The 25,006-nt window shown below is 39.0% G+C and overlaps 1 protein-coding gene across 1 annotated transcript in view; it reads left to right on the top strand.

The window, feature by feature from the left end:
• The window catches only part of SEC63 (SEC63 homolog, protein translocation regulator), a 57,748-nt gene that overhangs the window by 9,264 nt on the left and 23,478 nt on the right, over nucleotides 1–25,006 (top strand). Inside the window, exons 2-13 of the mRNA XM_036902908.2 lie at nucleotides 4,151–4,250; nucleotides 8,298–8,412; nucleotides 9,744–9,856; nucleotides 13,161–13,222; nucleotides 13,709–13,767; nucleotides 14,985–15,035; nucleotides 16,010–16,118; nucleotides 18,130–18,224; nucleotides 18,343–18,475; nucleotides 19,798–19,890; nucleotides 20,617–20,771; nucleotides 22,603–22,750. Coding sequence (XP_036758803.1) covers nucleotides 4,151–4,250; nucleotides 8,298–8,412; nucleotides 9,744–9,856; nucleotides 13,161–13,222; nucleotides 13,709–13,767; nucleotides 14,985–15,035; nucleotides 16,010–16,118; nucleotides 18,130–18,224; nucleotides 18,343–18,475; nucleotides 19,798–19,890; nucleotides 20,617–20,771; nucleotides 22,603–22,750 — 1,233 coding nt within the window. The remainder of the gene's footprint in view (nucleotides 1–4,150; nucleotides 4,251–8,297; nucleotides 8,413–9,743; nucleotides 9,857–13,160; nucleotides 13,223–13,708; nucleotides 13,768–14,984; nucleotides 15,036–16,009; nucleotides 16,119–18,129; nucleotides 18,225–18,342; nucleotides 18,476–19,797; nucleotides 19,891–20,616; nucleotides 20,772–22,602; nucleotides 22,751–25,006) is intronic.

Raw genomic sequence — 25,006 nt, 5'->3', positions numbered from 1 at the left:
TAATTGAACCCAAGGAGGGAGCTGGACACCCCCCTCCCCTGGTTTTGTGGATGGCGTCTGAAGCCAGGCTGTGTGTGTGTGTGTGTGTGTGTGTGTGTGTGTGTGTGTGTGCAGGTGTGAGTGGTCTGAGCCCTTAACCTGTGGAATCTGTGTGTGTGTGTGTGTGCAGGTGTGAGTGGTCTGAGCCCTTAACCTGTGGAATCTGATGCTGTCTTCAAATAGATGGTGTCAGAACTGAGTTGAATTCATGGTCACCCAAACCCAGCTGGTGTTCAGAAATTGCTTGTTGGAAGTGTGGGGAACGCACCCCACCATGCTGGAAATTGAGGCTCAGAACACCCTATTTAGGTAACTGTAATATTTAATACTTAGATACCCAAAAAACAAGAAGCATTGTATATGTCTAATTTTAGGACAGTAGGTATTTAATAGTGTCTTTATTAACTTGTTTATTAGCAGTCATTAAGTGATGTTTATGATGAATTTCTAAACATGAAGATAGAAATTAAATTAAAAATTAGAGGTAATGTGACCTTAACACAAACTTCAGCTTTATGTGTTTGTGTCTCTCAGTTTGTGCCCGAGGACATCATCCAGTGCCGCCCTTACATTAGCCTTTGTCTGCGAATCGCTGGGGCAGCTGCTGCACCGGGCAGAGGCGGTGGGGTGATCAGTGCTATGGTCATGACCTTGAGAGCCTTGGCTGAGGCGGTGCCCAGCCTCTGACCGAGGGCAGCTGCTGCCGCTTCCTCGCTCAGAGATGCCCCTCCTGAGCGTGCGCCCGCAGCCTTGCCCCCCCTTCTTCCTTTCTCCTTCCCAGATACTCTCCTAAGGAGGACTAAAAGCAAACATAAAAGTGCTGTTTGTCATCATTATCTGGGTGTTGGAATGGTGAATATTTTCTTCCTTCTGCTGTCATGTCTGTGTCGAGATTGTTGTATGGATTTGTGTTAACATCCAAAAATTTACTTAAACACTCTCTGGCTAGATTGGCTGTGGTCTTGAGCAGGACATTCTCTGTACCTCTTATCTCTAGAGGCCTTCTCAGCTAAGTGAATAGTTCTTACTTAGGGGTATGTAGTGTGCAAGTTCGCGGTGGGACGGACATCCTTGTCAGCGCTTTAGGTTGCCTTCTCTTCTTAAAAGCTGGCACTTCTTCAACAGTACTTGAGCTTCTCTGTTTCTTTTTCTCTTGTCTTCTAGAAATAGTTAACCTTTGACTTGGGCTATGGATTATTACTGTAAGATTAGGGTGAAAAGAAAAACAGGAGGTGATGCTGGGAGAGGATCAGGTGTGTTGGCAGCTGAGGTGGCAGGGTAGAGAAGACCCTTAGGGTGTGGGGTCGTGTTTGAGAGCATGCTAAGGAGACAGCGTCCTTCTCAGAGACCCTGTTGGCGCGCACTGTAGTTTGTTTATGACCCTCCACTGTCTTGCATGTCTAGTTCAGCTTGAGAAATGCAACTTGGAATGAATCATTCCTGTGGTTTAGATTCCCCTTTCCTTAGCATGATCTTCTGGCTTAGAGACAAATGGCTCATAAAAATCCGTGTCCTATAGATAGGAAGGGGGGATGTTTACTTTTCCTTTGGACCTTGACACTTCTGTAACAAATTGAGCTAAAACAAAAAAAGAATAGGTTTGCCATTTCCCCCCCCAGATTTAGGAATGTATGTGCTACATTGTCCCGTCCCACACTGTTCAGCACAGAAGTCATTGCAGTTTTATTTGTGGCACTTTTTTTTTTTTTTTGGTCTGTAACCTTCTGTTTCACCAGATCTTTAGTTAGAGCTATCATTTATTTAATCAGTTTTTTAAGTTACCCCTTGTTCTTAAATTTTTTGACTTGGATTTCTTCCTATTATATTTTCTGCTTTGGAGAAACAGTATGATGGGTGTTTAATGAGAATAGGGACATGGTATAATTTAGCTCCTTTGAGACTTATTTAGGCAATCTAGTTATTCTGTTACTCAGGAAAGGCAGTTAAAATGACGGGAGTAAGTGCACAGGCCTGTGAGTTTAAACCTGGCCCAAGTCCCGTCTCTGTTCTTTAGTGGTATTTGCTATTCCTTTAGTACCATCTGTAACTTTGGGCAAGTTTCTTGACCTCTCTGGGCCTCAGGGTATTTTTAAGCATAATAATACATTCCCCGCTGCCTCATGGTTGGGAGGACTAAATGAAATAATTCATACATTCACCAAGTATTTATTAAGCACCTTCTATTTGCCAGGCATTGTGTTAGGCAGTGGAATATGGGGGTGAACAATATAGACGGGGTCCCTGTTCTCTTGAAGCTTACATCCTAGTGTGGGGGAGCCAATTGACATACTGTATATAAACAATAAAAAATACCAGGTAGTGATAAATATCTGTAGAGAAGGATTCAGAGAAAGTCTTCCTGAGAACATTTCTTTAAGCTGAATGACAGAGGGAGCCAGCCATTCAAGCATCCGGACTGGGCGGGAAAAACCTATTTCAAGCTGGGGGCACAGTTGTGTACACAAGCCTTTAAGGCAAGAAAGAGTTGAGCATGTTCCTCAAACAGATCAAAACTGCAGGAGGTGGCAGGTGAGAACAATCTGGGATGAAGTCAGAGGTAGAGCTGGGGTGCAGATTGTGTATGCAAACCAGGGTAAGAAGGCTGAATTTTATTTTAGGTGCAGTGGGAAGCTTTTGGAGGTTTTTAAGCAGAGAAGTGACAAGGTCTGACATACTATTCTCCTATTTCTTAAGGAGATGAAAAAGGTTTTTGGCCATCTTGAATACATATCCTTTTAAGGATGAAGCCTTACCTACTTAAAATGTTCATAAGTTTTAGTTGCATATTTAAAAATCACAGTATAAAATGGAGTTCAGACAGTCCCTGATTTATGATGGTTCAATTTAGGATTATTTGATTTGAGGATGTAGGAAAGCCCGGGCTAGCAGTGTCCGTGCAGTGCCCTCCCGATGCTGGGTGAGCGGCACCCCCAGGTGGCTGGGTGAGCATGGGAGTAAACAACCGGCACGCTCACAGCCACTCTGGCCCACACAGCCATTCCGTTTTTCACTTTTAGTAGAGGATTCAGTAAATTACATGAGATATTCAACACTTTATTATCAAATAGGCTTTATATTAGATGAGTTTCCCCGACTGCAGGCCGGTGTGAGCGTTCTGAGTACATGTCAGGAAGGCGAGGCTGAGCTCTCACGTGTGGGGGGTGAGGTGTATTTTCAATTGTTGATGGATTTAATGGACGTAACCACCTTCTAAATTGAGGGGATTGTAATTTAAAAGTACAGCTTTATCCCCTTACATTTTAGGAAACAGTTATTTTCACATTCCTCGTGTCCCAAGCCTCGGTATCTGTGATCACCAGGACTATTTTCTGAGTCATCATCTGTTTCTTCAGAATATATGTGTGCATTTGCGTTTGTTTGGGGTAGTGCTTTTGGGTTCTGAGTGTGATACTATCATTTTATTCCAAACCACAAATGTAGCATTATGTAGCATTAGGTATATTGAGCATCGTGTTGGAATACATTTTTAATCTTGAGGGGGTTACTCAAACCAGAAGATTGTGGTGAGTTTAGTAAAGTAATACATGGTATTTAGGCTTTGGTTTAATTCCTTTTTAATTACATTGCAGAACTATCCTGGGGACTAAAAGCCTTTTGTCATATGCTTGCACGAACCTATTGTAACTGCTTTTGGGTTTGGGTGACTTTTCTAGTCTACCGTTAATTATTTTCATGTTTCAAGGATATCGTTTCTGCTTACCTTCCTTAATAAACTGAATGTTTCAACTTATACTTGTTCCTTATATAGCAGAAAGGAAAGGAGAATTTCTCAGAGATTGCTAATGTGACTAAATATTTTGGGTTCAAGTCAGTTTTTATGTTTTTCAATTAGAGGTTATTTAAGTCTCACATGACAAATGATTGCCTGGTACTTGAATAAAATTTTCCAGATAGATTGTTCATTCTAAGTGGCAGAAAACTTAACATATTTTGTGGATTTTTCTTAAAGGTTATTTAAGTAGGCAGTACTTCTGTGTTCCAAGAAATTTTTAGCATTGAAGGTAATGAAGGTTAGTATGGTATTAACTGTAGCTGTGCCTTCACTATGAAAGATGGTTTAACTTACCACCTTATTTTTCTTTTTTGACAGAGCAAATTCGACTAAAGAATATCAGAAAAGTATATGGAAGATGTATGTGGTATCGCTTACGGTTATTAAAACCCCAGCCAAATATTATTCCTACTGTAAAGTAAGTAGTTGGTTTTAATAAAAAATCATAATGTTTACACTTAGCTGTGTATCATATAAAATAGGTACAATGATGAGTAAAACGTGACTGTGAAGAAATTGCAGCTTAGTAGGGGTAAAGTGGGGTTTGTAAGATTGAGAGCTGTCTGAACACAGTGGTTCAGAAGTTCATAGAGGGCGTGCTTACTTCTGACTCGGGGAGCGAGGGGAGAAAGAGAAGTTGGAATTTGAAGATGACCCTGTGCATTGTGTGCCCTGATTTTGAATTTTGACTTAAAGACTATGGGGGAATATTTAAAAGGTTGTCCAAAGCAGTCAGGTGCCATGGTCAAGTTCTCAGTTGACGGTGACAGTTTATCGAGTGCGTGGGCTGTGTGCCAGGTGCTGTGCCAGGGCTTGTATTCGTCTCATGAGTTTTATGTCAGCCTCCAGGTAGGTACTTTTGCTTTTTCTCAGATGAGGAAGGTGAGACTGAGGAGATGAGGTGACTTGGCCAGGACCCTGCAGCTAGAGGTGGTGGGAGGGGCCTCACCACCCTGTATTGTGGCAGCCCCACCTGCTCAGACAGGCTGTGGGCGTGTTCACAGTGGGCCTGCTTGGTTTTGTGAGGCTGTGGGATGTGCTGGTCTGGAGCATCCGCTTTGGACCTTCGCCCTCAGGCATCCGTTCCGAGGTAATAGGTGAAAGTGCTGGCAGGTGAGAGCCTCCCGCAGGTGCAGGAGGGAGAGGGGGAGACCTAGCAGAGGAAAGAGTGAAAGTAGACCCATGTATTTTTTTAATCTTGGTTTCAATGATGACGGTTGTTTTCAGCATATCTGTGTAACTTTAAACAGTTTTTCTTTGTAAGATTTGACTTTGCCTGACTTTGTTCCTTTATAGAGAGAGGGATCTTAGCTTTAGTGTTAAGGACTCTTTAATGATGTGAAACTAGAAGGCTAAAAATTAGTGTTTTCAGGGGTAGTTTCATGTTCACTGTTTGTTTTTTAATATCATTTAAAATCAGACTTTTCTGAGGCACCACAGCCAATCTTTTTGCCTCCCAATCTCTTCTTTTTTGGCTTTGGTAAACACTGTGTGGGTATCTGAGCTTTAGTTTTCAAGAAAATCCCAACTCTGGGACGTTCTCCTCAGTGATTAGTGGACTGATTTATTTAAATAGGAGTACAGATCAAAGATGTTTAAGGAAGAATTAAATAGATCCTGGCAGCAATTTAGATAAGGTCAGAAACCATCAAAACCTTTTTGCTACTTAACCCTGAAGCATTCTTTCAAAATTAAGCTGTCATTGTATAATGCTTGGATTGCTGGAAGTTGCTTCCAAAATGACTTTTAAAGTATCTTAAAGAAAAAAATCCACTAGACTTCATAAATTAATTACTAAAGCTACACGTAGGGAAAACACCTTTTCAGAGAAGCTAAACATGATGTAAGAGCACGGGGCACAGAGCGCGATGTGCGGCCTGCTCTGTCTCCACCTTTGCTGTGGCTCTCGGGGTGAGGCGCGGTCTCCCTGCTGTGGGAGGTCCGGCGTGAGCCTCTCATCTCCCTTCATTGCCTCGGAGAGCCAGGTGCTGCCTCTCCCGGCGGTAGTGTATCCTAGGCATGTTACTCCCTCTCTTCTACCCTTACTTGCTTTTAAATCTTGCGTTAGTGGTTTTCGATTTCACCGTGTATCTGTTTTCTGAGCCATGTTAGCCTTTTGGGAGAGTTGGCAAAACAAAGTGGAGTTACTAATTGGTGTGGGGATAAAGTATATTTTCAAGTGTTCTTTAGCATATTGAAGGTCTTAACAAACTTTAGGTTTAAGTTAAAATTACTGTTTTAAATTATTAGTCATTGAGTAAGTATTGTGTGAACACTGAGTCACAAATAGACCTGGTTCAACATCTTAGTCTTGGAGGTTACTGGCGAGTAAGCAGTAATGGTACAGTGTGAAGGGCTGGCCGGGAAAGTCCCGAGCCGAGGAAGGGCTGCTGACCGCGGCTCCAGACGGAGCAGGCTTCCCTAAGGAAACGAGGTCCCATCTGAGATTTGGGGAAGAGCTGCTCCGAACAGCTAATACAAACTGATTGTTTACTGTCTGTGAGACACCGTCTAGGTGCTTTTCATACCTGATCTAACTTCTCCCACGTGCCTTGGAAATTGGAAACAGTTATAAAAGGCTACGTAACTTGCCAAGATCTCTCAGTTCTTAAGTGGGAAAAGCTGGGATTTGATCCCAGGTAGCTTTGTTAGAGAGCCTAGGGTCTTGGCTAACTCTCCCTAGTTGGCCAGGTCAAAGCGGGAGTGTTCCAGGGGCCCCATCTTGGCCTTTGGGCGTATGGTAGTGTGGAGCGCAGCTTACCGCATTCCGTCCTTAATAAGGTTTAGAGCGTTGTCTTGGCCAGATGGAAAGAAATGTGCATGTGAGTGCCTACTGTGTAGAAGCCGCTGTGAGTTGGTTAAAACCGAGAAAGACCCTTTCCACGTGCTTGAGGAGCCGGCGGTGAGTCAGAAGAGGAAGGTCCTGTCTGTGCTTCTTGGCTGTACCCACGGCCTCCCCACTCACGTCTTGGCGAGGGTTAAGAATTGCTTCTTGGAGGGTGGATAATTTGAATTGAATTGAAAGCTGAGTGGAGTTTGGGTAGTCATAGATGGGATTCTAGGTAGAAGGATCCAAGATGCCGAAGCGTGATGGTGGGAAAGCTTAGGGGACTTTGGGACCGGGATTGATTTTGTTTGAAAAATCAGGGTGATAAAGGTCAGCAGGTAGGTTGAAGTGGATGCTGGAGGCTCATTCCAGATAACCGTGTTTAAGTTAGGTTCCTATCAAGAGAGTTTAAACACATGGAATGTTTTCATTGCCTTTGAAAACAGGGCATTCCACAGTTCTGTTTGATTAGGCCTCCTGTGGTTCATTTTATGTCTTTGTTAAACACATTGTAATACAAAGGGTATAAAAATATTATTTCATCACTTAAAGATAGCCATTAAGATTTACCTTGTGTATATGTATTTATAATAAACTTTTTTAGTTACATACGTACAGCTTTGAAAATGATTTTACCTTTTTTAAATTTAGGAATACAAGGTAGATAATATTCCACAGCAAATATTATTTTAGTGGCTAGATAGTATTTTACCATATGGATGTACTGTTCATTTATTTATTCAGGAATTTATTGATGGGCATTTGTGTATGTGTGTTCTCTGCTATTTTCTATTGTCTGTGACTACCCTTTTATATTTTATGTACTTAGTTCTAGCTTATCTCCTTCTCAGTTTCTTGAAGTGGAGTAGATTGATGGTTAAAAGGGTCTGTACCTATTTTGGGCTTTTGATACCTTATTGCCAGATACTCTTCAGAGTGAAGGATGTGTTGGTCACTTTCTCTTTAGTCTCTCCAACACCGGTAGACTCAGTCTTTTAAATATTTTTACTAAGCAGAACATGTTGGAGAGAAGAAATTTTTTTTCAAACTATATGCTCTTTTAGATCTTTTTTTAACCTGTTGTGCACATCTTTATCTATCTGTTGGCTAAAAAATGTTCCATTATGTGGCTTTATCTTAGTCATTTAATTTGTTCCCTATAAATGGGCATTTAGGTCATGTACAAAGTTTTGCTATTATAAAGAAGGCTATTTATTCACCTTTTTACAATTGACCCATTATTTTCTGTAGGTTATCTCGCTGAAAGTGTAATTTCAAGGTCAAGAGCAATTCTTTTTTACATTAAATGTCTTACTGAATAGTTTGTATTAATATATTTTGATGTAATAGGTCTAATAAGTTGAATTAACTTCTTTACATAAAATTCTGCAGATAGTAACTGAGAAAATATTATACACAAGGCACTGTCCAGATCGTAGAGAATTCAGAGGTGGAAAAGATGCTGTCCTTGGCATGGCGGCTCCCAGCTCAGGGGCCTCAGGATTCGGGTCAGTAGCGTAGTGCTATGGGACTACCTTAGGTAGTTTATGCCTCGATCTTGTATATTGTCTTTAGACCCCTAACGGGAAACCATGCAGATGTATTTATTCAATTTTCACTTATCTTTTTCCTTAACAGGAAAATAGTTCTGCTTGCAGGGTGGGCATTGTTCTTATTCCTTGCATACAAAGTTTCCAAAACAGACCGAGAATACCAAGAATACAATCCTTATGAAGTGTTAAATTTGGATCCCGTAAGTAGTATTTTTATATAATGCTCACTAGTTTATTGATCCCATGAAAATAATATAGGTCCACATCCCAAAAGAAAGTGGACTGGGCCTAAAGAAATCAGACTTTGGTCAGTTAAATTTTTTAATTAAAATAAGATATCTATTCCATTATTCTAATGTATATATATATTATTTTTAAGCTACAGATGTTGATTGCCATCCTATTATAAGGACTGGATTGTAATTAATTGCTAGAATGTAAGAATATTTAAAGATGAGATGAGAAGTTAGTATATTTTTAAAAGATATATAAGGTTGGTTTAATGCAAAGATAAAAACCAGCAGATGTGTTTAGTGGTATGGTAGGTCTCACAAGCCTGCGTCAGTCAGCACCCAGGCGTGTGGTACGTCTCTGTCTCGTGGAGAGCAGGTGTTACTGTCCTTCAGGTTGACCTTGGCTGTGCCTCTTAGGTGATTTCTTGCTTGAACTTGATTGATCCCAATAGAAAATTAGTCTTTTAGGCATATCAGTGGAAAGTTAGAAATGAAATGAATGCTAGGGATCATCTCCTTTTCTTCCAGTGGAGAAAATGAGGCCTGGAAAATTTGTGTCTTGTCTGCAGTCCATGACTCTTTAGTAGCCAGCCTGAATCTGGCGTTCTTTCCATTTTTTTCCCCAAACCACTTTCTTTTACTTATAGTCTGTGCTCAGTAGATGGCTTTACAGAGATACGTATAATACAAAGTAGGAGTGTATTTGTCTCTAGCTGATTGCATATCATCTGATTTTTCTTATTGTGATCATGGTCATCAAGAGATTTTTTTTAAGATTAAAATGTTTTGGGGATTTAATGCCATAAAAAATCAATATGAAAAATATGATAATAGAAACTGAGTCTAATTAGGAAACAACTGAGGTAAACTTAATAAATGTTTACTTAGTACTAAAATATTGACAAGCAGATGAAACCACATATTCTTCAGATTATTTCTTAGAAAGGAAGTTAACCTTTGATTTGAGGGATTTTTTAGCCAGGCTTCATTTGCCATGATCATTCTTTGATATTTAAACATCATTATCCTTTATTTAAATATAGCATTTTTATAGTTTCACCCTCAATCGTCAGTGCCTAGTGTACTGCACAGCACATAGTAGGTATTGGGCAAAACAAATATATTTTTATTAAAAAGTACATAGGGTGAAATTTTTGGGACAAAATATATAGAATGAAAACTTGATTTTTCTCTTCCTGAAAATATTGAATAGTACATATTTTAAGTTCAAAATTGGATGGATTATGTTTTGATTGCATTGTGCTTATTTTTACTGAAATAAAAGCTTTCCTTTTTAGGGGGCAACAGTAGCAGAAATCAAGAAACAGTATCGTTTGCTGTCACTTAAATACCATCCGGATAAAGGAGGCGACGAGGTTCTGTTCATGAGGATAGCAAAGGCCTACGCGGCGTGAGTACCGTAGGGCCCCTTGTGTCTTTCTGAGAATGGTAAAGATAGTTTTCTATTTAAGTAAGATTCTTCAGGACTCAGAGTAGCTACATCAGCACACAGCTCTTAGGTTAAAGAGTAAAATACAGACAAGATGTCTGTTTTTTGAGGACTTAATGTAGAATTCTGTGAGCTAATTTAAAAATATTTTAATAGGATACTCAGATATAATAGCAAACAGAAAGTGGCACATGATTGACAGAAATTTGGGAAATAGTGTCTTACTCGTTTTTGTGCTTAGTGAGAGCATATTGCCCATGTCTTCCTCTGCCCCTTTGCTGAGGATTGCTTGTCATCCATGTGCGTGTGATTCTGTGACAGAGCGGTGCCTTCGGGAGCTTCCGAGGTGTGGACCGTGTGGCTCCTTCTGCACAGCAGGTGCCCCACAGGTGCTGCCCTTCCTCGGGGTCTCCTTCCCCCTTACCCGCGTGTCCCCTCGGGCATTCACTCTGCTCACGCAGTGTCAGCAGTGTCGCAGCGCCTTAGCTGCTGTCTTCGGTAATTTAAGAATTAAAGGATCCCAGAGGAAGTCAGATAACCAAGATTCTTTTTTAATTAGTAGTTTTAATTTTAGTGCTTTTGGTGCAGCTGTTTTTCGCTCCTCAGTCTGCAGGTATTGTAACATTTTCAAGTTCATGATTTTGTTCTCAGGTTACTGGAAATCTGACTCTTTATTGGTATGGTCTTCATTCTAAAAGGTACAGAAGAATAATATATGACCTTTTGGTTTTGACTCACTTATATGATCAGTGTATAGAATGTTTTATATGTGAAATGTCGTAAATAATTGATGGTCTGTCAGACAAATGTGAAAGTAAAATGATGATGGGACGCAGAACTTTGAGATCTTAACAACTTGTACAAGTATAACTAGGTTAGGTTAAAGTGTACATTTTACTAAATGTAAGTTCTGAGTGATTGAATTGAGAGTCCCATCTTACGTATAACTCTAGCAGCCTAAGTATATTATAACTCAGACAATCTTTCAAATGCAGTTAAAGGCTTTGATCTATAGTTTTTAAGCATTTTCTTTTGTTAGGATATTTTCTCATATTTTCCCATTGTAATAAACAAGCTGGGTTATTCCGATTTTTCCATAACAGATTCTAGCTTAAAGAAAGGAGGTCTGCTTATTTTTGAGGAGTTGGACCAACTACTAAATTTTCTAGTTCATTCTTTTGGATATAGTTGGGATTTAGCTCTCAGGTATAAAACCCATCTTTAAGCTACTTTGTAAAAAGTGGGCAGCATAGATGTTAGCTTAAAGCTATTTTAATTTTTAAAAAGTGTGTTTTCATGAGTTCCTACACATGAATATGAAACTTAGCTCTACATAGTCAATTCAGGATCACTCACATATAATTTAGTGAAAGCATTCTCTAGACCAAGATTTATAATCTGAGATTCCCTGATATTGTATACAGAATTTATATGTATTTATAAATGTGCGTTTTTTTCCAGGGTAAAAGGGACACAGATTTTATTAGTTTCGTAATTCAGCTGCAAAGTTAGGAATTGTAATCATGTTTAGGAAACTTTATACTCACTGGATTTTTAGTAATTATGTTAGCATCATTAGTCCTGTTTAAATCTGTTATACATGAATTATGCTAAAATCACATAGTTTTTAAGTACTTTAAGTCTTAGGAATGGTATACTGAAACACTACTAAATATAAAAATCCAGTTGTGTTCTCACATTGACTTTTAAAGGGTTGGTGATTCCTTTGATTTGCTTGAGGATCCAGCATGGTGCCTGTCATACAGCAGTTGTACAAGTCAGTTTAATGGATGACTTGATGGAACTGTAATCAGGGTGTGTGTAGGTTGAAAAATCAAGTGCTCCTAGGATGTGAGCTGTGCTTTGTTTTGCAGAATCTGAGGGGACTTTATAGAAAACAGTACAGTTTATTGTGCTGCAATCATCAGAAGCCAAAAGGGAACAGATAATTGTTTTTTGGGGAACAGAATCTGATTAGAAGACAGAGTATTGAGAAAAATAATAACTAAAGCTCTGGATGTGTGGACAAACTGGACAGGGAAATGGCAAAATTTTTTGAGGAACATCCCTCTCTTAGCAGAAAAGAATCTTAGCACCTCTTCTTATTAACTTGCAGTCTTTAATGATGCTTTTCATTGGCTCCTGTATTTAATTGTAGCCTTAGGTCAAATAGTATAAATAGAATGACAGTTATATAAGGACTATGATGTACTTATTTTCATAAATAAACAAATCAATAAGTTTAAGAATATTTTTCAATCATTGAAAGTTTTTGCTGTTTTATAAGGCTACTTGTGCATTCTCTCTTTTAACTTGGCACTTTATTGAACAGAAGCTATATTGTATCCTAAGTGCATATGTTCTAGGAAATGGAAATATGGCTAAAATTAGATTTGGAGATAATATAATCGTTGCCAGTTGGTCTGCAAGAATGCCTTCCTTACTGTATTATTGTGTTTTTTGGTTTTTTTTTTGGTGTGTCTACCCTGTCTCCTTAACAACGTGATAAAGTTTCTGAAGGAGTTGTAATTTTCTTTCAATATTTTTTTAACATCTATACTGGAACCTGGAATAAACCCACTCTCATTCTGTGCCTTGAGCCTCTGCCCCACAACTCCCACTTCCCAGATCAGGTGTTTAAAAAATCACTGTCACTTTTATATTGTCTGGGTGAGGAAGATGTTGCTGTAGCAGGTATTTTATGAATCCTGTTGGCAGTTGTCTTGGGAGAAAATTGTGATTTCAGCATAACGCAAATGACCTTTTCCACAGTAGTGGAGTTTTAACAGGTGTTCTTCATTTTTTTCTTTGATAATGTGATGGCCAATTTTAGAGGGATTATTATTATTCATTATGTTTTAAGTTTACATTTAAAAAATAGGTATGTATAATTAGTAAAATATAAATGTGCTCACTAAAGAGATTTTGGAAAATACATGCACATATAAGAAGAAGAGTCACCTAAAATCCCTGCCTTCTCCTGAAAATAAAGTAGCCTTCCAAGTTCCATCCAGCTTGAGCTGGTGAAACCTGAGAACCCATGGGCCAGTCGGGAGTGTGTATAAAGGCTCAGTAGGTTGCATTTCCTGGTAATGCAGAATTCCTTGCTACCCCTCCTTTTTTCTGATTTCAGAGAGGCTTTTCTTGGTTCTCTGAAATCAATATCTTTAAGAAATGAATTGGTTGGTTAATGGAGTTTGTATATATGAATATTATTTATTAGATGTCTCTTTCTAATTTTGCACCTTTGTTCTCCTGATGCTAGCTTAACTGATGAAGAGTCCCGGAAAAACTGGGAAGAGTTTGGGAATCCAGATGGACCTCAAGGTATGGTAAATGATGATTTAAAAATACTGGGGATATGGTGTATACTGAAATACTAATGAGATTGAAAAGAATGTTTTTATTTTTTTTGTTAGTGGATAGGCAGTTTACAACCAGAAGGAATTAAACAGAGAAGTAAATTGAGTTCCCTTTAATTAATTTTTACTTTAATTTTTCTTTCTAGAGGCTATTTTGAAAGCTAGAACTTAGTTTGGTTGATGAGAAGAGTATTGTCACTATTCATTATTTCCAGTTACTACTTGATAAATAGTGGAAGAAGGAATTCATATACTTGGATTGAGTTTTTTTTCTTTCTAGGAAAATTTAAAGTTTCAGATATAAACCATATCCATTAACTTTTGTGTGATGGGGACACACATAAGACCATCTTTCTCAAAGCTTTTTTTGGTGGGGTGATGGGAGGCAGAATTTTGGGATATAAATACATCTGGAAATGGAGACTCTTCAAAAATATTCTTCCTGCTTTAGCCACGAGCTTTGGAATTGCCTTGCCAGCTTGGATAGTTGACCAGAAAAATTCAATTTTGGTGAGTGTGTTTAAATAAGACACTTCATAATGTGTGTCACATATCTTGGTACTATAAAGAGAGCTGTCACAAAGAAAATATTGTTATGATGTTTTTGATTTAACTCTGTATTGTGAAAACTGCTTTTATATAATGGAGAAAATTGGTTCCACTATTAGGTTGCTGGTTTAGGGCAGTGTGTTCTAAATGTAATTTTAAAGGCTAAAAGTTATGGTGATTTCTTTTGGAAGCGGTTTCAGATCAGGTCCTACACTTGGTTGGGGAACTACTGTTTTTTATGGTGTCTACATTTATCCTAAGTAGTGCTAAAAATTTAAATTATCCTTCATGTCACATTTACCCAGGCTAAATTATTTTTAATGTATGCTCACTAATGGTATCTATTCCATAATGTGCTCTAAGAGGCAGTAGGGAATCAGACTTCAATCAATGATAGATGCTGGAACCCAAAACAAAAGGAATTACCTTAACCTATTGTACAGGACTAGATGATTCTGTGCTTCAACCTTTTTGAAAATATCTAGGTGCTATCTATTAGGCAGTAAAAAAAAATCAATCCATACAGTCTGTAATTTGTTTTGAAAATGGCTGTTTAATGTTATTTTATGGCAGATTAACATTCATTATCTTCAAGGATATGTACTTATTGTATATGTTGTATATAAACATGTTCATTGTGCTTAGCATTACTCTGGGAATACTAGAGAAGAGAAAGATAGTTACCAAATTTGGGATCAAGCAATAGGAGAAAAATGTAAGACCAATGGGCAGAAATTACTTGCAAACAGAACATTATGAAGTTGTCCCTTGATATTTAGGCAAGGGAAGCAGGCCTCTGTCACTTTTTTCCAAGGCACTAGCTACTTGCCAAGCAGGTGCATAAGTCTGACTGGAAGAAAAATATAACTGAGGAAGCTGCTCTGCCCGTGTCACCCACAGAGCAAACCGAAAGGTAGTTCACAGTGGCGCATAGAGCACGTGTCCCGGCTCCGTCACCTGCCAGCTGTGTGGCCTGGGACAAGCAGTGTGACCTGTACATGCTGCAGGTTCCCTGTCTGCACAAGGAAAGGAAGAGCAGTGCCTGCCTTTGGGGTCTGAGAGTAAGGATTCGTGAAGTGATGCGTGAGGGCCCTTTCGTAGTGCTCCCCTGTAAGCCTCACGGATGTTGTTGGAACATAACGTGCGAAGGCCACAGTTTTTTCTCTTTCCAATTCTAGGTTCTCCTTGTATATGGATTGGCATTCATGGTTATCCTTCCCGTTGTTGTGGTAAGTTCTGCTTTTTATGAACAGAATTCTCAGAAAGGGAATTGGGGCATGCTTTGGAGTCTCCCTGCAAGGTTGTAATTTGTATAGGAATATAATCCATTGATCCTTCAGGGATCTTTTATTCTAAAGGTTGCATCAGTTGAGTATGTTGAAGTATATCTCCTCCCAGCCCAAAGGCACCAACAACTGAGAGAAATGCAGATGTATTTAGAGATTAAAATGAAAGTTTTCATTTACCACTTCCCTCAACTCCATTTCTCTGTTGGAGAAAGTGTTTCCCCTTCGGGTGTCTGCATACACATACATTTAAAAAGAACCGTGATCTTACTATAATATTGTCCTGTGACTCTTTCTTGCTTCCTATATTAGGGACACAGCATATAAAGCAGCCTCATTTTTAAAAACAGCTGCATGGAACTAAGATGGAGGTAACATACAGATTATGATTCACTGTTCATCGCTTCTGTGACTGCCGGCGCCCGTTCTGATCACACCCTTTCTCCCGTTCTCACTCATGATGAGGCTGATAGCTAACCGGTCCTGTCTTCTATGTAGGGTTGTTGTGTGAGGACCCACTTGCATGGAGTGATGGGAATGAAGGCAGCGTGTCAGCTGCACAGTTGCTCCTGCACTTGCTTACCAGATATTTATCAAAGACATTCTGGGCACCAGGGCCCAGTTCACTGCTTAAAGGAATGGGTCGTTTCATTCCTATTTGTCTTCAAACAATTTCTGGTTGAAACTTACTTGTTTTAGTCACATACATGTAGTGAGGTAGGTTGGTGTTTAAGCATCAGTCAGTGTAACTACTTGCTAAATAAACCATTTAACGTATGTAACAAAGACATTTATTCAAAAGCTCAGGTATTTTTATTGTTTTATGAATTTAGAAAACTTGACGATAAACATTTTCATTAACTTTAACATTTTTTTCATGCTTTATTTCTTGTTTAATTTTATTATTTGTTTTTCAGGGCTCATGGTGGTACCGCTCAATACGCTATAGTGGAGACCAGATTCTAATACGCACAACGCAAATTTATACGTATTTTGTTTATAAAACCCGAAATATGGATATGAAACGTAAGTAAGTTTAAGTAACTGATACCAGATTGTTTTTTTAGTTATTGGTGTGGAGTTGGTATATATTCAACTGGAGAAATTCCATTTTACAGTTTCATGGATACTCAGTTCATGTTACTAAAGCTGGAGGCAAATGCTAACACCCTTCGTCACACTTGTAGATCTGTATTTCTAGCCCCCTTTATTCAGCACTCTCTCTATATACATATATACACACACACACTTTTCAGAGATTTTATGGTAAAGTTCCATGTGGGCTGATTTTGTAATGTTACCAGCTAACATTTCTTCAGTATTTGTTGTGTGCTAGGCATTGCTAGGGCAGACTGTACATGCATTGACTGATTTGATCTTTGTATGCCCTCACAGGTAAGTGCTGTTTGTTAAGCACATTTTGTAGATAAGGAAACTGAGCCTGGGGATACAGTGAGTGAGAGAGCCAGGGTCACGCCCAGTGTGGTTCCTGAGCCCTAAAGGACCTTATCCTGTTTTATGACAGTAAAATAAGTATAGGTCTTGGGTGTGTTGAAAGAAAACTGCCAGAATATTTCATCTCCAGGGTCTTATTTCAGAATTTCTTATGGGAAAAAAACATCCTAAATACTTGGACCCCATAAAGCTTAACACTGTAAATTTTATTCCTGAAATAGGAATAGTGTTGCTTTTGAGAGTCACCACTCTGCAGAAATCATAACCACCCCCTTCCCCTCCTTAAGAAAAAAAAGACCTAAGTTTTAAATTGTGCCTCACTGATTTCTGTTGTGAAACATGAATGAGCTTTTCGGTATTTTGTGTTAGCCAATTTTACTGACTTTCTTGGGAAAAGGAAGGAGACACCTCAGGATCAAATGACTGTGAACAGAGCTTATGTTTCCAAGGAATGAGCAGATCTTTCACTTTGAAGAATGAATGAATGTTACTCTCCCTTAGGCACACACACCGCTTTTCCTTAGGCTGGGTTGAAATATTATTATAAAACTTAACTCCCTTATGGAAAAGTTTGATGTTTATTATCTGTTTGAATGTTTTTTGCATCAGTGATCTTGATTTCTGTTTGATTTCTGAGCGTGGTACTTAGCCTGACCCAACTAAGTCTATCAGAAGAGCACTGCTGAGCTTGTGGTTGGTTTTATATCCTTGGTTACTTCAGCTTTGGCACCATTTTGTGTAGCTGATGTAGGCACGGTTGTTGTCATGAACGCAGTTGCGGGTCGTGATAGTAACAGCTCGCACATTGCTGTGTTTGTTGTGTGTCAGGCACGTGTCGGGAAACTGAGGCCCATAGAGAGGTGAAGAGTATTGTCTGACGTCGTTTAGCTGGGAAGTGAAAATTCCAGGGTCTGTGCACGTAACCTCTGCTCTGTGTATGTGGGAGTCCCCTGCTTGTATATGCTGCTGGCAGGTGGCTGATGACTGCGGTAGCAGTGACTCAAGAGCTTGTGTAGGCTAACAGGGGTAGTGCTGACCATCTGGCTGTGATCGTGTGTATTTCAAGGAACACTATTCCCATAAAACCCTCCCAGGTTCCATAATAAAAATTTTTGTAAATTACAATGTATTTTAGTTAGGGCTCTGAGAAATTGTGAAGAAATATAAAACTCTTAACTCCTTATTTCTCAGCCTACTTAATCATGGTGTTCCTCCTTTTTACATGATAGTTATTAACATTGCGTGGAATGCTTAATGCTCTATAGAAAATACTGTGAAACACACACAAGTCTAGAAACAGGTGCTATTTAAGTGACTGTAATGCATCCAGGGCTTTGGGGCCCTTAATTTGATATATATGCCTATACACTTGTGATAGGTAGCATTGCACACATTTAAGAAAAATTGAGGCATTCCTTTTTATATGGATAAATTCTTGCTAGTAGTGGAGTTCAGATAATTTTTAGCCTTTTGCCTGATTGGAAAACTGCCTGGCTTAAGGATTAATGAAGACTCATAGGCGGGGAGATTAATAGGTGAACAAATGTATTTATTTACCTTCATTTTTCTTTTCTTTTCTTAGGTCTTATCATGGTGTTGGCTGGAGCCTCTGAATTTGATCCTCAGTATAATAAAGATGCTACAAGCAGACCAACAGATAATATTCTAATACCTCAGGTTAGGCCCATCTCCTAAATTTCTTCATAGGCATTTAAGTATTAAAGTTAATGCTTTTCCAGGACTGTACTTTTTGAATGATTATTTTGTTTACGAATGATTATTTTGTTTACTCTAGCTAATCAGAGAGATTGGAAGCATTAACTTAAAGAAGAATGAGCCTCCACTCACCTGCCCGTATAGCCTGAAGGCCAGAGTTCTTTTACTGTGTCATCTTGCAAGAATGAAAATCCCCGAGACCCTTGAAGAAGGTATTTGTGACTCTGACGCCTGCAAGGTTTCAGTGGTAATGCAGGAGTGGGTTTAATCAGTCCTCATGAGGGAGTGTTTCGGAGTTCTTTTTTGCTCAATCAAGTAATTGCTCAAGGACCTTTTAAAAAGAAATCTATATGCAACATAATTACTTCACAAATATTTTGAAGGTCTAAGTAAGTCACGTTTTGATGAATGTTAAACTTTAGCCTTTCAGGGTGAGAGATTACTCTGTATGAGAGATGTTTAGTCAGTGGTGGATTATGCAATAATTTCTGAAGGCTTTTTAGAAGAGGATTTTGTAAGCTTTTGGGGGTGAGAAAAATGGGTTTCACTACAAATACCTCCAGCTGCTCCACCAGCAGCAGCATCCAGCGTGGCCACTAGTAGTGTCTGTTGCTCTTCATTTCAAGCTTCGTAGGTACTCGATGGCATCTATTCTGTTTAAGAGAAAAGCGCTGGAGTGGGGCAGTGCTGTCTGGGGGTGTCATGAATTTGAGTGTCATCTCTTCTTCATTTGCATTACTTCAATTGAAGTTATAAAGAAAATAAATATCCCTAGGGAATAAATGTTCTTTTTGAGTGAGACTCCCTTTTAAGACAGTAACGCAGTCAGATGCCTCTGAAAAGAAGGCTGGCCGGTGCTGGGTGCTTGGTGATGGGGTGGGGTGCTTGTGATGGGATGAAGGGGCGCTGGGAGGCGCTGTCACTGGGGTGGCAGGGCCGCTAGGACCTCTGTGCCTAATGCTTCGCGCGGAAGTGAGCAGAAGTGAGCGTCTCCCTTTTTACCCATTGTCTCAGACGAAATGCGGTGGAGTGCCGCCCCAGCATCTGGTCTTTGTGGTTAACTGGTGTGCCGTCTATGTCAGAGGCTCGCTGTTGCCCCCTCCTCCCCTGCCCTCTCTCCTGCTCTGCGCTTAGTTGACTCATTCTCACTCTGAGACTTTGGACTTAGCCATAATTATACTTACAGAAACTTAGGTGCACAAAAAGAGAATTCTTTAAGTTCTTAAATATAGTAAGGTTAGGAATAAATTTAAGACTGTTTCCCCAAAAAAGGTGTAGGGAGTTAACTTACAAAGCCCAAATCCATGATACTAAAATTTGCCTTTGAAACCTGTAGTCAGCTGGGCTTTTCTGACTAATTGTTGACACAGTGCTGCTGGGGAGAAAGTTTTGCATCAACTTGTAAAATTCTGAGGTCATGTGAAACATTTGGCGGACAGTTTAAATTTTGTATTAGTCTTAGACTGCAGGTGGTAAAGATGTCTTAACTAGAAAAGTAGAATGATTTTGTTTCAGGTGTTGTATTGTTTTGCAGATCAGCAATTTATGCTGAAAAAATGTCCTGCCCTTCTTCAAGAAATGGTGAATGTAATCTGCCAACTGATAATAATGGCCCGGAGCCGTGAAGGTGAGGGGGAAATGTGATTAATTACATTTTCTTTTTCTTGCAAGCGTATGCAGATTATACTTTGTAGTTTTAAGATTTATGGGTTCTTGCTGTAATTCCATCTGTAAGTTGAATCAGCTTTCCCAATGTGTTCGTTCTTATTTCTTTCCTGTATTTTACATTATGTAAAGTATCATAACATTATTTTTTAATTTAATTTGTTCAGTTTTCTTGTTTATTATTTTTTGCTTGCAAAGATTTAACATATCCTTTTCCTTCCTCTGAATATTTTTAGAGCTAGGTTATTCTGTATTTTAACAATGAGTGTAAAGTAATTCTGTAAGTGATATAACAGTTCATCTGACATGTGGTGTTTGTGGCATGAAGGGCAGAAGGAAGGAGGGGTTTGTGCTCAGTAATGGGAAGGGGCCCTTGAAGAGGAAGGAAGTGGTTGGTGTTTGGTTGGGGTGGCCTTGTGTCTGTATTTTCTTGATGATTGTCTGATAATTGACTTTTTTGGGAGGTGATGTAAAGAGTTTTTCTATTAAAGCAATGGTTGTTGCTGGATAATGTGCATTTGTATATTTTTAATGTCCAGTAACTTTTGAAGGAAAACCAACACTATGATCTTAAATATGTGAGATGCTGAGGATGTTCACCTGAATCTTGTTTCTGTGGTGAAGTGTATGCTCTTGACCACGTAACAAGTCCAGCCCTTTTTTCCCTTTTCTTCCTGTTCTTTCTAAGAAAGGGAGTTTCGTGCTCCAACTTTGGCGTCCCTCGAGAACTGCATGAAGCTTTCCCAGATGGCCGTGCAGGGCCTCCAGCAGTTCAGGTCCCCCCTGCTGCAGCTCCCCCACATCGAGGAGGACAACCTCAGAAGGGTCTCCAATCATAAAAAGGTGATTCTTTGCTGCTTTAAAATCCAGTTTGAACAGTTTGTCATGTCACTTAAAAGTAACAAGAATGTAAAGTTTTCTGTAAATGGTTATTATAAATTTAGATTTAGAATGTCTTAAGCACTGAAGATATTCTAAAATTATTCCTCAGCTGTTTCTGTTAACATTGTCTTGTTCAGGTTCTCTATTTCACTACTGTAAGTGATTTGACTAATTTGGGGTTCAGTGCATTTTAGCTGTTAATACTTTTTTCCTTTTATTATGTTACCAAAAATAAATGTAGCAAGTAGAAATACACTGTATGCTTTCCATTCATTTCATGTGTGGCTTCAAGGCTGGGCAGTGATTTATCTGGCTAAGTGTGAACAAAAAAACATCAAATACTCAAAAATAAGTAGTCAAATAAACACAGTTCTTGTTTAGAAATGCATTCTCTATGGTAAATACAGGATAATGATTCTTAAGATAAAGCAAAAAAATATATAAATGAAAAAGTAAAGGAAATATAAGAAAACACTGAATGAAATTATAGTTTTGGTAGGAGATTTTAAACATTACTTTGTATGTACTGGACAGAGTGGGGGAGGCAGGCACTGGATGTGCAGTATGTCCGGGTAGAGCCAGTGACTGTACAGCAGTGATCTGCATGGGAGTCCTCTGTCCTCTCAAGTGAATCGTGTCACCCTTGTAAGTCTGATCACGCTTTAAGTCATAATTGAAAACTTCAGAATCCAGACATGGTCATTTCACATGCCTCACAATCTAATCCCTGTCTGTGAAAGTAAAAATTAATAACTAGCACCAGCACCTGGAAATTAAAGAACACTCTCCTCAGCGTCCATTTAGCCAGCATGGGTATTACTGCAATAACAGACAGCTGTGTATTTGGAAAATAACAAAAGTGAGAATACTGAATAGTAAAACCTTAAGGGTATAACTGTACCTGGAGAGAAATTCATACGATTAAAGGTTTTTATCATTAAAACTGAGAATAAGGGTCAGCAGCCTGAGCCCATCGAATGACATTAGTTCTTCCTCCGGTCAGGATTCTACATGAATGTTAGTGTTTTTTCCTTCTAACTTTATTTTTTCTAATTAAAAAAAAGCACCTTGTATTAACCTTGTAATAAAAAACTCTAAATTTAAATTTCCTTGGAGAAAAGGACTGTGAACTGCCATAAAGCTGTATTTTCTGCTTTGAATATGTATGTATACATACATGTACAGATCTTCAAGTTATGATAGGGTTACGTCTGATAAACCCATATTAAGTTAAAAATATCTAAGCTGAAACTGTATTTAATTCGCCTAACTTACCAAACATAGCTTAGCATAGTTTACCTTAAATATGCTCAGAACTTGTACATTAGCCTGCAGTTGGGCAAAATCATCTAACACAAAGCCTGTTTATTAGTGTTGAATATCTCATGTGATTTATTGACTCCTGTACTGAAAGTGGAAGCCGGAGTGGCTGTGTGGGTCAGAATGGCGGTCAGAGTGTCAGTTGTCTGTCCTGTGATCGTGTGGCTGCCTGGGAGCTGGGATCACCGCCACTGCGCAGTGTCAGGGGAGAGAACTGTACTGTACATCAATAGCCCAGGGAAAAGATAAAAATGTATAATTTGAAGTATGGTTTCTCCTGAATGTACAACACTTGCACACCACCATAAAGTTGACAAATTGTTAAGTCAAACAATTTTAAGTTGGGGACACTCTCTAATCTTACCATTTTTCTAAAAGATGGATTTTGCTTTAATGAACATGCTGATTTTTCCTTTTATGAAAAGTTTTTATGACTTTGTGATTTATTTTCTCTCTCTCTCCTTAAACTTAGTACAAAATTAAAACTATCCAGGCCTTGGTGAGTTTAAAAGAATCAGATCGTCACAATCTACTGCACTTCCTTGAAGATGAGAAATATGAAGAGGTGATGGCCGTCCTTGGGAGTTTCCCGTACGTCACGATGGACATCAAGTCCCAGGGTGAGTGGGCGGTTTCCCTGGCAGATGTCGCTGCCCTGTTGGTACACTGGCTCTTGTTCATTGCCTCAGGGTTCTCAAGGTACTTCCATTTGATGATGTAACTTGTAATAGACTTCCCAGAACTGTGGTTCACCTGTCAGATTTGCTGTGCTAGAACATGATGCATATTGACAAGTCTTGAGAGCACTGATAGGGTCCTACTTTATGACCCTCACACTGAGGTGAACTACAGGACTCTTCTGTTCTGTAGTTCAGTTTTCAGAAATACCTTAACTTTCAAAGAATGAAAGAGATTTTCAGATATAATGAAGATATTTGCAATATGTATTGAAAGAAATAGCTGCTTAATTCTAAAATCAATTTTTAAAAACCCAGCGTATTTGTTAATTAAGCCTTGACAGTGACCATGTTCTCTGCCACATTTTGTGTGTTGTTCTTAACCTACCTCTATCATTATGTCTGTTTGGAGTGAAAAAATAGAGGTGATTTTTCTACTTACACAATTGCCCTTTGAGCTCCCATTTTAATAGCTGAGCAGCAGTGTCTTAGAGTGGCGGCAGAGCTGGAGGCCCCCGGCGCTGTTCCTTCCTTCTGGCACTGCCCTGAGCTTTCACGTTTGCCAGTTACTGTTGGGAGAACCCTGTGGGATCAGAGATACAAGGACGCGCGAGGGATGATCCAGACTTCAAGGGCTTATGGTCTAGTTGAGGAAAGAGGGCATAAACATAGGATTACAACGAAGGAAACAGGCCAGATTTGATTTGAGAAAATGGAGACTCCAGGCAGAAGAAAGGATATTATACCCTTTTTTGGTGCCCGGCTGTTGCCCCTCACAGCCAGGAGGGGAGGAGATAGCAGTTAGAGACAGTTGGAGACCATTCTTTTCCACCTGGTGGTATTTCAGTCCAGACCTGATCAGATTGTGCTCCCCTCCATCTGTGTACAATAAACATAATAAACCTAGAAAAACCTGTAGGCAGAAATGCATAGTGAAGAAAATTCGTAACAGAAAAAATCTGTAGAAAGCAATGAATCATAGCCACATTTAAATATGGTAAGTTATATTAATTTTATTACTTTAATTTTTTTTTTTGTAGATAATTGTTTTTTATTGAAGGGTAGTTGACACACAGTATTACATTAGTTTCAGGTGTACAACACAGTGATTCTACATTTATATACATGATAATTCTATCAGCTATCACCATATCAAGTTGTTAGAATATTTTGACTATATTCCTTATGCTATACATTACATCCTGCTTACTTATTTATTTTACAATTGGAAGTGTGTACTTCTTTTTTTTTTTTTTTTTTGTGAGGGCATCTCTCATATTTATTGATCAAATGGTTGTTAACAACAATAAAATTCTGTATAGGGGAGTCAATGCTCAATGCACAATCATTAATCCACCCCAAGCCTAATTTTCGTCAGTCTCCAATCTTCTGAAGCATAACGAACAAGTTCTTACATGGAGAACAAATTCTTACATAGTGAGTAAGTTACATGGTGAACAGTACAAGGGCAGTCATCACAGAAACTTTTGGTTTTGCTCATGCATTATGAACTATAAACAGTTCAAACATGAATACTCATTTGGTTTTTATACTTGATTTATATGTGGATCCCACATTTCTCTCTTTGTTATTATTGTTTTTAATAAAATGCTGAAGTGGTAGGTAGATACAAGATAAAGGTAGAAAACTAGTTTAGTGCTATAATAGAGCAAACGTAGATGATCAGGTGTCTGCCTGTAGACTATGTGTTAATCCAAGCTAGACAAGGGCAATAAAACATCCACGTATGCAGAAGATTTCTCTCAGAACAGGGGGGGTGAGGTTCTAAGCCTCACCTCTGTTGATCCCCAATTTCTCACCTGATGGCCCCCCTGCGACTGTGCCTGTCTTAGGTTGTTCCTCCCTTGAGGAATCTTACCCGTCTCTGGCTAACCAGTCATCTTCCAGGGCCATACAGGGAGATGTAAAGTTGGTAAGTGAGAGAGAAGCCTTATTGTTTGAAAAGGTTAGCTTTTTACTTCTTTGCATATTTATGCCCTGTGGCTTCTATGCCCAGCATTTGTCTTGAGGTATCTTTACCACTTGGAAGAATTATGATACTCAGTAAATTTGATATGAGGCACGAATTCTATTTAAGGGTTGTAATTAGGAAGGAAGAAGAAAAGCTACAGAAGTAGCAGGCGGCAGAAAACATGGGAAGATTGATTATTTCTTTGACATATCTTCTTGTAGAGTAAC

This window comes from Manis pentadactyla, chromosome 12, assembly GCF_030020395.1.
Source record: "Manis pentadactyla isolate mManPen7 chromosome 12, mManPen7.hap1, whole genome shotgun sequence".
Classification (NCBI taxonomy): Eukaryota; Metazoa; Chordata; class Mammalia; order Pholidota; family Manidae; genus Manis; species Manis pentadactyla.
The sequence above is the reverse complement of the archived record's forward strand: the minus strand, read 5'-3'. Positions and strand labels throughout refer to the sequence as shown.